The sequence below is a fragment of the Salvelinus sp. IW2-2015 genome, unplaced genomic scaffold, assembly GCF_002910315.2.
Source record: "Salvelinus sp. IW2-2015 unplaced genomic scaffold, ASM291031v2 Un_scaffold3383, whole genome shotgun sequence".
NCBI classification, from domain to species: domain Eukaryota; kingdom Metazoa; phylum Chordata; class Actinopteri; order Salmoniformes; family Salmonidae; genus Salvelinus; species Salvelinus sp. IW2-2015.
This window is the reverse complement of record NW_019944665.1, coordinates 16,671-28,926: the sequence shown is the minus strand read 5'-3', so window position 1 is coordinate 28,926 and position 12,256 is coordinate 16,671. Positions and strand designations below refer to the sequence as shown.

The window sequence follows — 12,256 nt, the reverse complement described above, 5'->3', positions numbered from 1 at the left end:
CTTTTTTGATGGGGGGGATCCCGGATCCGGGTTTGTGACTCTATAAAGGTTAAAATGTATAACTTTAAATTAAACCAATCATTTGCGCTCATGACTTGAGTAATTAAAGTAAACCACAGTTTTGGAAATGCATAACGCCATCTAACCAAAAATCAAATAATGTTAGCTATATGCAGTTATCTTAGCCAGCCAGCTAACATTAGCTATATGCAGTTATCTTAGCCATCCAGCTAACATTAGCTATATGCAGTTATCTTAGCCAGCCAGCAGGATTAACTATATGCAGTTAGCTTAGCCAGCCAGCAGGATTAGCTATATGCAGTTATCTTAGCCAGCCAGCTAACATTAGCTATATGCAGTTATCTTAGCCAGCCAGCTAACGTTAGCGATTTGGCCAACTAGCTATTAGCCTAACCAGCGTAGCCAACCAGCACGGTTATGGTCAGCGAGACCAACTACCGGAGACCAGGCAGAACCCAACTAACAGTAAGCCAAGGTGGAAAAAGTTACAAAACTCCCGTAGTCTAATTCACAGAAAACATGCTGAAGAGTAGTGATGGGGAAATAAAGCTTCCCGAAGCATTGATGCTTTCGAGCCAATTGTGTCAAAAATAGGTTCGTTACTCAAGGCTTTGAGCGACACAGAATTTAGAACAGCCACATTTTTATAGATGAAGTCACACGCCGTAGCAGCGTAGCCATGATGTCATATATTAAACCACTGGCCGTGTTCGAGAGCATCAAATCCATGCTGCGTTGTGGGTAAACGGTGACTGGCTGACTGATTTATAAATAATAATGAGAAGTTATTTATGATGCAAGGTGATTTGTAAATTAGTCAGTCAGCAGTCAGCAGCCACCTGCACTGTCGGCTGCAATGTCGAACAAGCCCAATACCAAACCAATCAGGTGTTCGACGAAATGATTCTTCAGACGTCATTGATCACGTGCTGCTAATAAAGTGACACTCCTTTGAATTATACCGCTTAACAACTTCAGTACATGCCTCATAGCTCCAGTCTGAAACTTAACCCGGTTCCTGCTGAAGAAGAGGGAGTCTGCTGGATGGAGAAAGAAGCTCTCGTGAAAGAGGAGGGGGAAGAGGAGGCTGTTACAATACAAAAACAAGTAGAGGGTGAGGCTGTTACAGTGAAAGAAGAAGAGAAAGACGTTACAGAGAAAGAAGAGGAAGACGCGTTCAGAGTGAAAGAGGAGGATGTTATTATACAAAAACAAGTAGAAGGTGAGGCAGTTACAGTGAAAGAAGAAGAGAAAGACGTTTCAGTTAAAGAAGAGGACGACGAAGTTTCAGTGAAAGAAGAGGAGGTGGAGATGACTGTCACGTCGAAAAATGAAGAAGAGGAGGAAACTGGATATCTGGTCCCGGTTTCCCAAACGCATCTTAAGACATCCAATGGTTCAAACGGTGAACTTAGCAATAAGATGGTTTTGAGAAACCGTTCCCTGATTAACACTCGTAAGTACTGTCTTATAAACAGAAACACAAACTCTGTGGTTGTTGAACTGATGTGTGGTGTTAAAGGGGAAATGTGCAATTGCTACATCCATATTTTGACTTATAAATTATTTATTTAAAGCCATTGATTCTTGAAGAATATAACACATGCCTCATGAGCTTAGTTCAACTGTTGTACCCCATCAGAACCCCAAATAAGCTTTTTTTACTCCAATGTTTAGAAACAATGTAAATCAACACTGTATAGCCTCAACATGGTTAAAACTATAATGTTGATATCATGGATGGTCAGTCCTTGCATCCATAGGTCTGTCTATGCATTTGAGACTAGTTACATTTCTCCAGCCCCATCCATCATCTTATTACCAAAACAGTGGTGGAATTACAGCTTTGTTATTGGTTGAACTGCAGATTGGTTGATTGATTGTTGTGGCTTTTTTAAAGGGGCAACCTAGTTTTTAAACAGCAACAAAATGGCATCCCAGAGTCCTGAGCTGTGTTAGAATACTCATACTAATCGCACTATTTGTGATGTTAATTGAGTATATAGTCTGCTTATTGGTCATAGTATGATATAGTTAGTATGCCAAAAGTTCCCGGATGTCGTACTAAATTCGCCAAAATATGACATATACACGAAGTACTTTAGGGCCCATAATTCAATTCTTCAGGAAATGGTTGTGGCTTCAACGTTTTCAGATTTGAAGAAAATGGGGGAAAATATGCAGCCGAAGTCCAACGAGAGAGCGGATACAAATGAACTGCTTTAAATAATTATGACAAATGTTGAGCAATGCAATAAAGTAATGWCTTTTCAAATAAGTTACCTTACACYTTATGTTAGCTACACTATCCTTACAAAAKGCATAGCATATCTTTACAGCAGTATGTACCAGTATGTGAGCTAGCTACCTAARGTTAGTTGGCTACMTATARATCAAARTTGCCAGTATATTAACTATATTCTAACTAACTACCCAATGTTTATTGACTTGATTATTCACGTCATTCTTAGCCAAGGGGTCGTGTGCGTTCTCAATGGACATTGTTAATTCGGGTGCGTTCGTAAATTCGCTCTGGCTATCTACTTCGATTGCAGAGCACCCTCGTCTGAGTACCAGAGCGCAGAATAACTGATGAATTTAATAACGCTCAACACCCGTTGAATATGGCCGGTGTCAGTAAACATCTGCAAAAAAAGCTCAAATTAAATTGTTGCCAGCAGCACACCAACGCTCTGGATAACATGAAAACAGCCTAACCAGCTCTGCTAGGGCAAGTAAAATGGTTAGAGTGAGGTTTTCTCTGATTTGTGTCTAGCAAGCTATCCAACGTTAGCTTGGGTGCTTTACTGTCATTGTGAGGTCAGAACGCTTGGATTGACCCTACTCCTCAGCCATATAGTATTTGTTTACAAACAGTGGCGTTATACGAGCTTATGTTTTGGTTTCTGGTGGGGTAATACGGCTGAAACATTTGAGGCATTTATAAGTTATATTCTTCAAGAATCAATGGTTATATAGTAAATGGGTCTTTCTATAACTGCCAGTGTAGATTTCCTGTTGAGGTCAAATTGTTAGAGCTTTTGATAAGTCATCGTATAATATTCTGGCAATTCTTTTCATGCCGTTACATTAAAGGCGAAAGATTGTCTTTTCTTAGCAAGGTGTTGCTCAAATAATGTTAGCTGCTAATCGCTAGTTAGCGGGCTAGCTAGCTTGCTAAATGTATTAAGAGTCAGAGCAAACATAGCTAGCTAATACTGCCTGGTACCAGTGCTGGTGTAGGCCTAGATAATCATGTTTGTGCAGCGGTATCTTATCAGAGAGGAGTAAGCGAAGTATGAATATGTTAGCTAGCTAGCCGGCTACATGAAGTACGAAAACAACATGTAATGTAACATCTAATTAGGGTCAACTGGAAACACTGACCAACACTTTGGTTCCTACCATGTCTTCTTCTCTGAGGTTTATTGTCAGACTACACTCATCAGGTGTATTGCTGACACCAACTGTACGGGGTTGTAAAAAATAACCAAAACACAAAAAAATTGGGATTAACAAATCATACTAATTACGTAAAATAAAAAATAAACACGACCCAAATTCACTCCACTACCCTGAATTTCAAACAAAAACGGTACTATTCAGATCCCTACACAGGTTCAGGAACCTGGGAGGGGGGAACGTCTTCATTCAGTACTCCCTGTAACATTTCGTCTGAAGTCCTGGAGATCCAGAAATCTATTTGCCGCCTTCACAATGATGTCTAGCTTCTTAGATGTTTTATTAGTTTATTATTAACACAATTTATCACTGCTGCAGTAAGGACAATGCAAACGTAATTTTGTTGTAGAAACTCCTCCAAGCTAATGCGGAAACTGCTAGTTTTGGTAACGAAGGTTACTAATAATTTATTAATGCAATTTATCACTTGCTCTATAAACACAACAAAGTCCACCTTGTTCACTATTAGTTTGTTGGGATCCTTCTCCTGCATGGCTTCACTGCAGACTGTGGGACATGAACTACCTTCTCCTCTCTACTCCTTCAGCTATTTTCACTGCATCCACATAGGACACCTGCTGGATGGGCCTGATCATCCTAGCTACTGTGACATCCTTCATTCATACAGGGCACTCCGGGAACTTGGGAACGTGATTCCCATCACAATTACAACATGCTTCAGCTGACTACGACATATGTATTCCTTCGACAAACACTTGCCACATGTCCAAACTGCAGCGGCTTCTGTAAATCTCACTTACCCAGGTTTTACATAAGATGGGAGAACCACTTCACCAAACCACAGTAAAACCTTCCGTCTATCATTCATTTTAATCAACGTGCGTCTACCTGAAATGTTTAACCTAAACCACACAAAGCTTTCTCCTTTTGCTCTGTTGACACACAATCAGTATCATACCGCTCCTGGTCACTCGAACCGATTCCACTTTAACCAATTCATCCTTCACCATCTTTGAGACCGTTAACAGGTCACCCACAAAAACATCCTTGCTGATGATTCCCACTCCGACCCTAAACTGCTGTTCATTACCAACTTTAGCCCTTTTCACTCCTGTTCTTCACCATCCGTCCACTCAGTCTCAACAACTGTACAAGAGTCACTGTTCTTCAACCATCGTCCATTCAGTCTCACCAACTGTACTCACGCCAAGAGAATCCCACAATGCTTCCTCCATTGCTCCTCAGTCCATCCCCTGGACTCCCTCGCTCTGTGCTGTGAAAGATGTGAGAGTTTGTGTTCTCAAAGTAGCATCTATATTGTTCTCATTCCATCTATATTGTTCTCATTCCAGCACATCTGTTGCTTCACCAACTTGTTATCCCTTTCGTCTGCACTACTTGCTGTCATTTCCCTTCCTGATTTCCCTCTCTTGGATGTCTCCACCATGCTCCTACTCTGTCAGTAATTCCTCCCTGGTTTATTAATTGGTAGTCAAACAACAATATATTCAAGGTGCTGCACATTCTATTACAAATTTAGAATTAGAATCGTCATTATGTTTCCATGATTTCAACAGTTCACCAGTTAACTAAGCCTATAATGTGGACACCAAGGATGTGGATACCAAGGAACTTGAAGCTTTCAACTGCTCAACTACAACCCCTTCGATGAGAATGGGGTGTGCTCGTGTTTAGTCCCAGGGTCRTTAGCTTAGTGATGAGCTTTGAGGGCACTTTGGTGTTGAACGCTGAGCTGTAGTCGATGAATAGCATTCTCACATGGGTGTTCCTTTTGTCCAGGTGGGAAAGTGCAGTGTGGAGTGCAATAGAGATTGCATCATCTGTGGATCTGTTGGGGCGGTATGCAAATTGGAGTGGGTCTAGGGTTTCTGGGATAATGGTGTTGATGTGAGCCATGACCAGCCTTTCAAAGCACTTCATGGCTACAGACGTGAGTGCTACGGGTCGGTAGTCATTTAGGCAGATTACCTTAGTCCCTGTGCCCAAGAACACTATGGTGGACTGCTTGAAACATCTTGGTATTACAGACTCAGACAGGGGACGAAAATGTCAGTGAAGACCCTTGCCAGTTGGTCAGCGCATGCTTGGAGTACACGTCCTGGTAATCCGTTTGGCCCTGTGCCCTTGTGAATGTTAACCTGCTTAAAGGTCTTACTCACATCGGCTGCGGAGAACGTGATCACAAAGTCGCCCGGAACAGCTGATGCTCTCATACATGTTTCAGTGTTACTTTCCTCGAAGCGAGCATAGAAGTAATTTAGCTCGTCTGGTAGGCTCGTGTCACTTGGCAGCTATTGGCTGTGCTTCCCTTTTTAGTCTGTAATAGTTGGCAAGCCCTGCCACATCCGACGAGGTTAGGAGCCGGTGTTCAATTTTTTATTTTTTTTATTTAACCTTTATTTAACCAGGAAGGGCTCATTTGAGATTTAAAATCTCTTTTTCAAGAGCGTCCTGGCCAAGATAGGCAGCACCAAGTCATTACAAAAATTACAGACAGACAATATGAAAAACTACAAATAATCTAGTAAAAACCATTGAATTGACAAGAGTATAACAAAATCAAAAACAGCAAATTAAAAACATTGACAAGTCAGGGAATCAGCCTCAAAATCTTTCATCAGTGATTTAAAAACACCAATCGGGACAAGTTCTTCCAGTTTAAAAGTATTTTGTAAGGTGTTCCAAGACGATGGCGCAGAGTACATAAAAGCCCTTTTACCAAATTCAGTTTGGACATTTTGGAACAGTTAGCAGGATAAAGTCCAGTGAACGAAGAGAGTACCCACCACATTTCTGAACAATAAAAATGGCCAAATAAAAAGGTAGTAAACCCAAAATGGCTTTGTAAATAAAAGTATACCAGTGACTGAGCCTACGAGTGACTAGAGAAGGCCAGCCAACCCTGGTATACAAAGTGCAGTGGTGCGTAAGGGTTTTGCAGTTTAAAATGAATCTCAAAGTGCCATGGTAAAGAGTGTCAGTTGATCTCAAACACTGAGCAGAAGCAGTCATATATAAAATGTCCCCAAAAAAGGGGTATATCAATCTCCCCAGGGTAGCAGTAATACGTTGAGAGATTTGTCCACAAAGGGTTACCCCTCCCATAGGTGGCTCATTATTTGAATTCATTGCTGATTCCTACCTGTAGCTCACTATGAAGTGTCTAGTGATACAGGTAAAGGGCCCTGCTGGAGATTGGTGGTTGGTAGCGGAGTCGAGGGAACAAGCAGGGTTGGACAGGGCCATGTTATTATCCCAAACACAGTCTCTGTGGTTCATATGAACCCCATTCCTGGGAATTAGATTTGATTACAAATCGCCCCTGTCTGTTACCACAAAAGTGTTCCGTCTGTCCCAGTCCCAGCTAGGTTACAGGGCTCTTTGTCACCAGTACCTATGACTGATTGATAGGGGAAACCTCCATGCTTATTATAGAATAAGTAATTAGGGGGAAATTATTTAGTAAACTGAAATAAAATAACAAACCTGTTTGAAAAATGAAAACTATTCCAAAACTATCTTTGACTCACAAACTAAAATAGCGTAAAATAATAACCAGCATGAATTATGTTCAGTTTGAATCAAGTTTAAATCAAATCAAGTTTATTTTCTATAGCCCTTCGTACATCAGCTAATATCTCGAAGTGCTGTACAGAAACCCAGCCTAAAACCCCAAACAGCAAGCAATGCAGGTGTCTAAGCACGGTGGCTGGGAAAAACTCCCTAGAAAGGCCAAAGCCTAGGAAGAAACCTAGAGAGGAACCAGGCTATGAGGGGTGGACAGTCCTCTTCTGGCTGTGCCGGGTGGAGATTATAACAGAACATGGCCAAGATGTTCAAAATGTTCATAAATGACCAGCATGGTCAAATAATAATCAGGAATAAATGTCAGTTGGCTTTTCATAGCCGATCATTAAGAGTTGAAAACAGCAGGTCTGGGACAGGTAGCACGTCCGGTGGACAGCTCAGGGTTCCATAACTGCAGGCAGAACAGTTGAAATGGAACAGCAGCAAGCCAGGTGGACTGGGGACAGCAAGGAGTCATCATGCCCGGTCGTCCTGACGCATGGTCCAGGGCTCGGTCCTCCAAGAGAGAGAAGAAAGAGAGAAGGAGAGAATTAGAGAGAGCATACTTAAATTCACACAGGAAACTGGATAAGACAGGAGAAGTACTCCAGATATAACCAACTGACCCTAGCCCCCCGACACATAAACTATGCAGCATAAATACAGGAGGCTGAGACAGGAGGGGTCAGGAGACACTGTGCCCATCCGATGATACCCCCGGACAGGGCCAAACAGGAAGGATATAACCCCACCCACTTTGCCAAAGCACAGCCCCCGCACACTAGAGGGAGATCTTCAACCACCAACTTACAATCCTGAGACAAGGCCGAGTATAGCCCACAAAGAGGCTATAATTTTATTCATAATTTATATCTCAATGATTTATATCTTAACTTTGGCAAAAAATAGAATTGTGTTTTAAATATTTTTTATGTGGTTTTAAAGCTTCATAACGTGGTGGCTGGTAAATGCTGCCATGGGATGGCAATGTTTCAAATAGACCTAGCTTGTGTATTGCTATACCACAGAATACTTTAAAGAATTAGGATATTGGAAACTCCTTTTGATTCGTATTAACAGCTTAATCTGGGAACCCCGCCCACATCACTGAAAAGGCAGCGCGCGAAATTCAAATATTATTTTTTTAGAAAAATTTATCTTTCACACATTAAAAGTACAATACAGCAAATGAAAGATAAACATCTTTTGAATCCAGCCAACATGTCTGATTTTTTAAACGTTTTACAGCGAAAACACCACGTATATTTATGTTAGCTCACCACCAAATACAAAAAAGCACAGATTTCTTTCACAGCACAGGTAACTTGCACAAAACCAACCAAACTAACAAAGAACCAACCAAACTAACCAAGAAACAACTTCATCAGATGACAGTCTTATAACATGTTATACAATAAATCTATGTTTTTGTTCGAAAAAATTGCATATTTCAGGTATAAATCAAGAGTTTTACATTGCAGCTACCATCACAAAAGCACCGAAGCAGCCAGAGTAATTATAGAGACCACGTGAAATACCTAAATACTCATCATAAAACATTTCTGAAAATCGATGGTGTACAGCAAATTAAAGACAAAACATCTTGTGAATCCAGCCAATATTTCCAATTTTTTAAGTGTTTTACAGCGAAAACACAATATATCATTATATTAGCTTACTACAATAGCCTACCACACTACCGCATTCATTCATCAAGGCACGTTAGCGATAGCAATAGGCACGTTAGCGTTAGCGAATAAACCAGCAAAATATATTAATTTTCACTAACCTTCATAAACCTTCATCAGATGACAGTCCTATAACATCAGGTTATACATACACTTATGTTTTGTTCGAAAATGTGCATATTTAGAGCTGAAATCAGTGGTTATACATTGTGTGCTAACGTAGCATCTTTTTCCAGAATGTGCGGATATTTCTATTAGACTCTCACCTATTCTGACCAAATAACTATTCATAACCTTTATAAAAAATACATGTTGTATAGGAAATGATAGATACACTAGTTCTTAATGCAATCGCCGTGTTAGAATTCTAAAAAATAACTTCATTACGACATAAGGCTTACGTTGCGAGAGATGCCCAAAACCTGGGCGCAAAACTAATAGTTCAAGTTCGACAGATATATGAAATAGCATCATAAAATGGGTCCTACTTTTGATGAGCTTCCATCAGAATGTTGTACAAGGGGTCCTTTGTCCAGACCATCGTTGTTTGGTTTTAGAACGTCTTTTCCCCTCTGAATTAGCAAGCACACTAGCCAAGTGGCGCGAGCTCTCCTTCTGAACAAAGGCACACAACGCACACCGCCTAACGTCCGAATAAATTTCCAATAATCTAATAAAACTATATTGAAAAAACATACTTACGATGATATGGTCACATTTATCAAATAAAATCAAAGCCGGAGATAGTAGTCGCCTATAACGACAGCTTTTCAGAAGGCAATTCCAGGTCCATCCTCGCGCTTTCCAGAAAACAGGAAATGGGTGACACGTCATGCCAAGAGATTTATTCCACCTCAGACCAAGATAAACACTCCATTTCTTCTCTCACTGCCTCTTGACATCTAGTGGAAGGTGTATGACGTGCATGTATACTAATACACATCAAGCCCATTTATAGGCATGCCCTAGAACAGAGCGTCGTTTTCAGATTTTCCACTTCCTGATCAGGAAGTTTGCTGTAAAAGGAGTTCTGTTTTACTCACAGATATAATTCAAACGGTTTTAGAAACTAGAGAGTGTTTTCTATCCAATAGTAATAATAATATGCATATTGTACGAGCAAGAATTGAGTACGAGGCCGTTTAAATTGGGCACGATTTTCCCCCAAAGTGAAAACAGCGCCCTCTGTCCTCAACAGGTAAAAAAAAAATACTTTGGCATGAATTACCCTCTGTGAACAAGAAGCACAACTTTACAAATATTTTTGTAAATATATTTTCACAGAGATGTGAGATAATTATCTTGTTGTCTGTAATATCGTATAGCTTTGCAATCGTGACATTATGTACTTTCAAGGAAAATAGGCATGCTTCTCGACTCATACCCTGACTTTAAAAAGGGATTTCATGAGAATTAGCTTAGGAACTGTGTGTCACAGCATGACAATGTGAACGCGATTGGTCGACCGTCTCTTGGACGGGCGTTATATACGCTTTGACATTTTCTGGAATAGTTTTAATTTGAAAACGTTTTTGTTTACTTGCCTGCCTATTGAATTTGGAATGCACTGTACTGTTCATTTCTGAAACTCACTGTGATAATTCCTTTTGATACAGCAGTAACAATACAGGGATATAACCTGCTGGAGCAGGTCTTTCATCATGGATCTCTCTGCACTTTTCTCCATTAATATTTCCCTCGATCCTGACTAGTCTCCCAGTCCCTGCTGCTGAAGAACATCCCCACAGCACGATGCTGCCACCACCATGCTTCACCTCAGGGATAGTGCCAGGTTTCCTCCAAACGTGACGCTTGGTATTCAGGCCAAAGAGTTCAATCTTGGTTTCATCAAGCCAGATAATCTTGTTTCTCATGGTCTTAGAGTCTTTAGTTGCCTTTTGTCAAACCCCAAGCAGGAGTCTTGGGGACCTTAATAGTATGTTGTACTTAGTTTCCCTCCTTCAGGGAACAGTAGTTATAGTCATAACGCTAAGCTTGTCATATGATGAACTTCAATTTAAATACCTTATCTTGCTGTCGGACAGTTTTTTTGTATTCAGATCTCTGAAATGCTCTCTAACTACCTAACATTTAGTGTCTCCTTATATTACGCTGGGAAAACAGTTTTAATGGGCACAGAAATCCTAAATCATTTCATAGTTTCCTAAATCCAATGGTTGTAACAGAGTCACCTTAAGTTGATTGACAACACCCAAATGGATACTGTCATTAATGCGGTTCTTCAATAATTACACATAATACTTATAATTGTAGCTGTTTAGTTACAGTCACATGTTCAACTATCATCAGCTGATACAGATACAGTCAAATGACAAACATCATGACATGCAACCACAACCAAAGTGCGTCTTCATTCATTACACCGGTAAAGACCCTTATGCCGTGCTCCAGTATGTCTGTAGTTATTGTGGTTAGGTAAAGTTATGGGTCCTACAGTAGGTCTATGTTGTTAGGGGAAGTTATTGGCCAATTTGTTAAACACTTAGTGTACAAACCCTCATTGTTAGGCAGATTAAAAAGCTAGCCAAAGAGCATTTTACTGGTTGAAATGTTTTTTAAATGTAAAGCAGATGATTTGCGACAATAACAGAAACATATTAAGCAGGAGATTCAAACGAGCCTTACAATTATAATCCAAAAGTAATGTGAAATGCACTCATATGCAACTGGTAAATGGAGGCTATTTTTTCATCTGGTACACTGCTTAGGTCTTGACTGTCTTAAGATAGTCTTGTCAAATCATTTAACAGATGTCAATTGTTGTAAAACTTCATGGGTACTCTCTGGTTATCCCTTTTTACCTCAAATAAACAGTGGATTTCTGCTGTTGTGGGCATTTAACCATCTCTGACTTTGTTGTTCACACAGGAGAGATACGGTACTATCGTGGATCCTCTGGGGAACCTCAACAACATCAGGATGCTGATGAGGCAGAGAAAAGTCTCTCCACATCAGAACTCCTCAAGAAAAACCTGCAGAGACCCACAGGGAAGAAATCTGACTGCTGCTCTGACTGTGGGAAAAGATTCAACTCCTCAGTAAAACTTAAAATACATCAAAGAATTCACACTGAAGAGAAACCTTTTGGCTGTACCCAATGTGGGAAGAGGTATGTTCGTTCTAGCTGTCTGAAGAGACACCAGAGAACACACACAGGAGAGAAACCTTTTAGCTGTTCTCAATGTGGAAAGCGGTTTACCCAGTCAAGAAAGTATTTCTGACTGTCTTAACACACAGGACTGAGAACCACTGCTCTTCATTGGGACATCTTCATATGTAGACTGGCTTTCATAGCGCTCTTTATCCGAGGACAGAAAACCTCACGAGAAACAGACTTCATTATAGTCAAATTACACCACACTGAATATTATGTTACTATTATCTCTGTCCTCACTTCTAGGGACTGGAACTACACAAAAGTACCTGCCCTATCCAGAATAGCCTCCTCTCTCACTGAGAGTTGGGGCTGCTATCCTTTCACCCTCCATGGCTGTTAGCTAGCTACCTACAAATGC

General features: G+C 40.5%; 1 protein-coding gene across 1 annotated transcript; it reads left to right on the top strand.

The window, feature by feature from the left end:
• Window positions 1–410: 410 nt before the first annotated feature.
• Window positions 411–11,962, top strand: LOC139025840 (zinc finger protein 771-like). The gene is made up of 2 exons (XM_070441056.1): window positions 411–1,477; window positions 11,610–11,962. The coding sequence occupies exons 1-2, from the start codon at window positions 1,003–1,005 to the stop codon at window positions 11,960–11,962; spliced, it is 828 nt and encodes a 275-aa protein (XP_070297157.1). The 5' UTR covers window positions 411–1,002.
• Window positions 11,963–12,256: the final 294 nt, after the last annotated feature.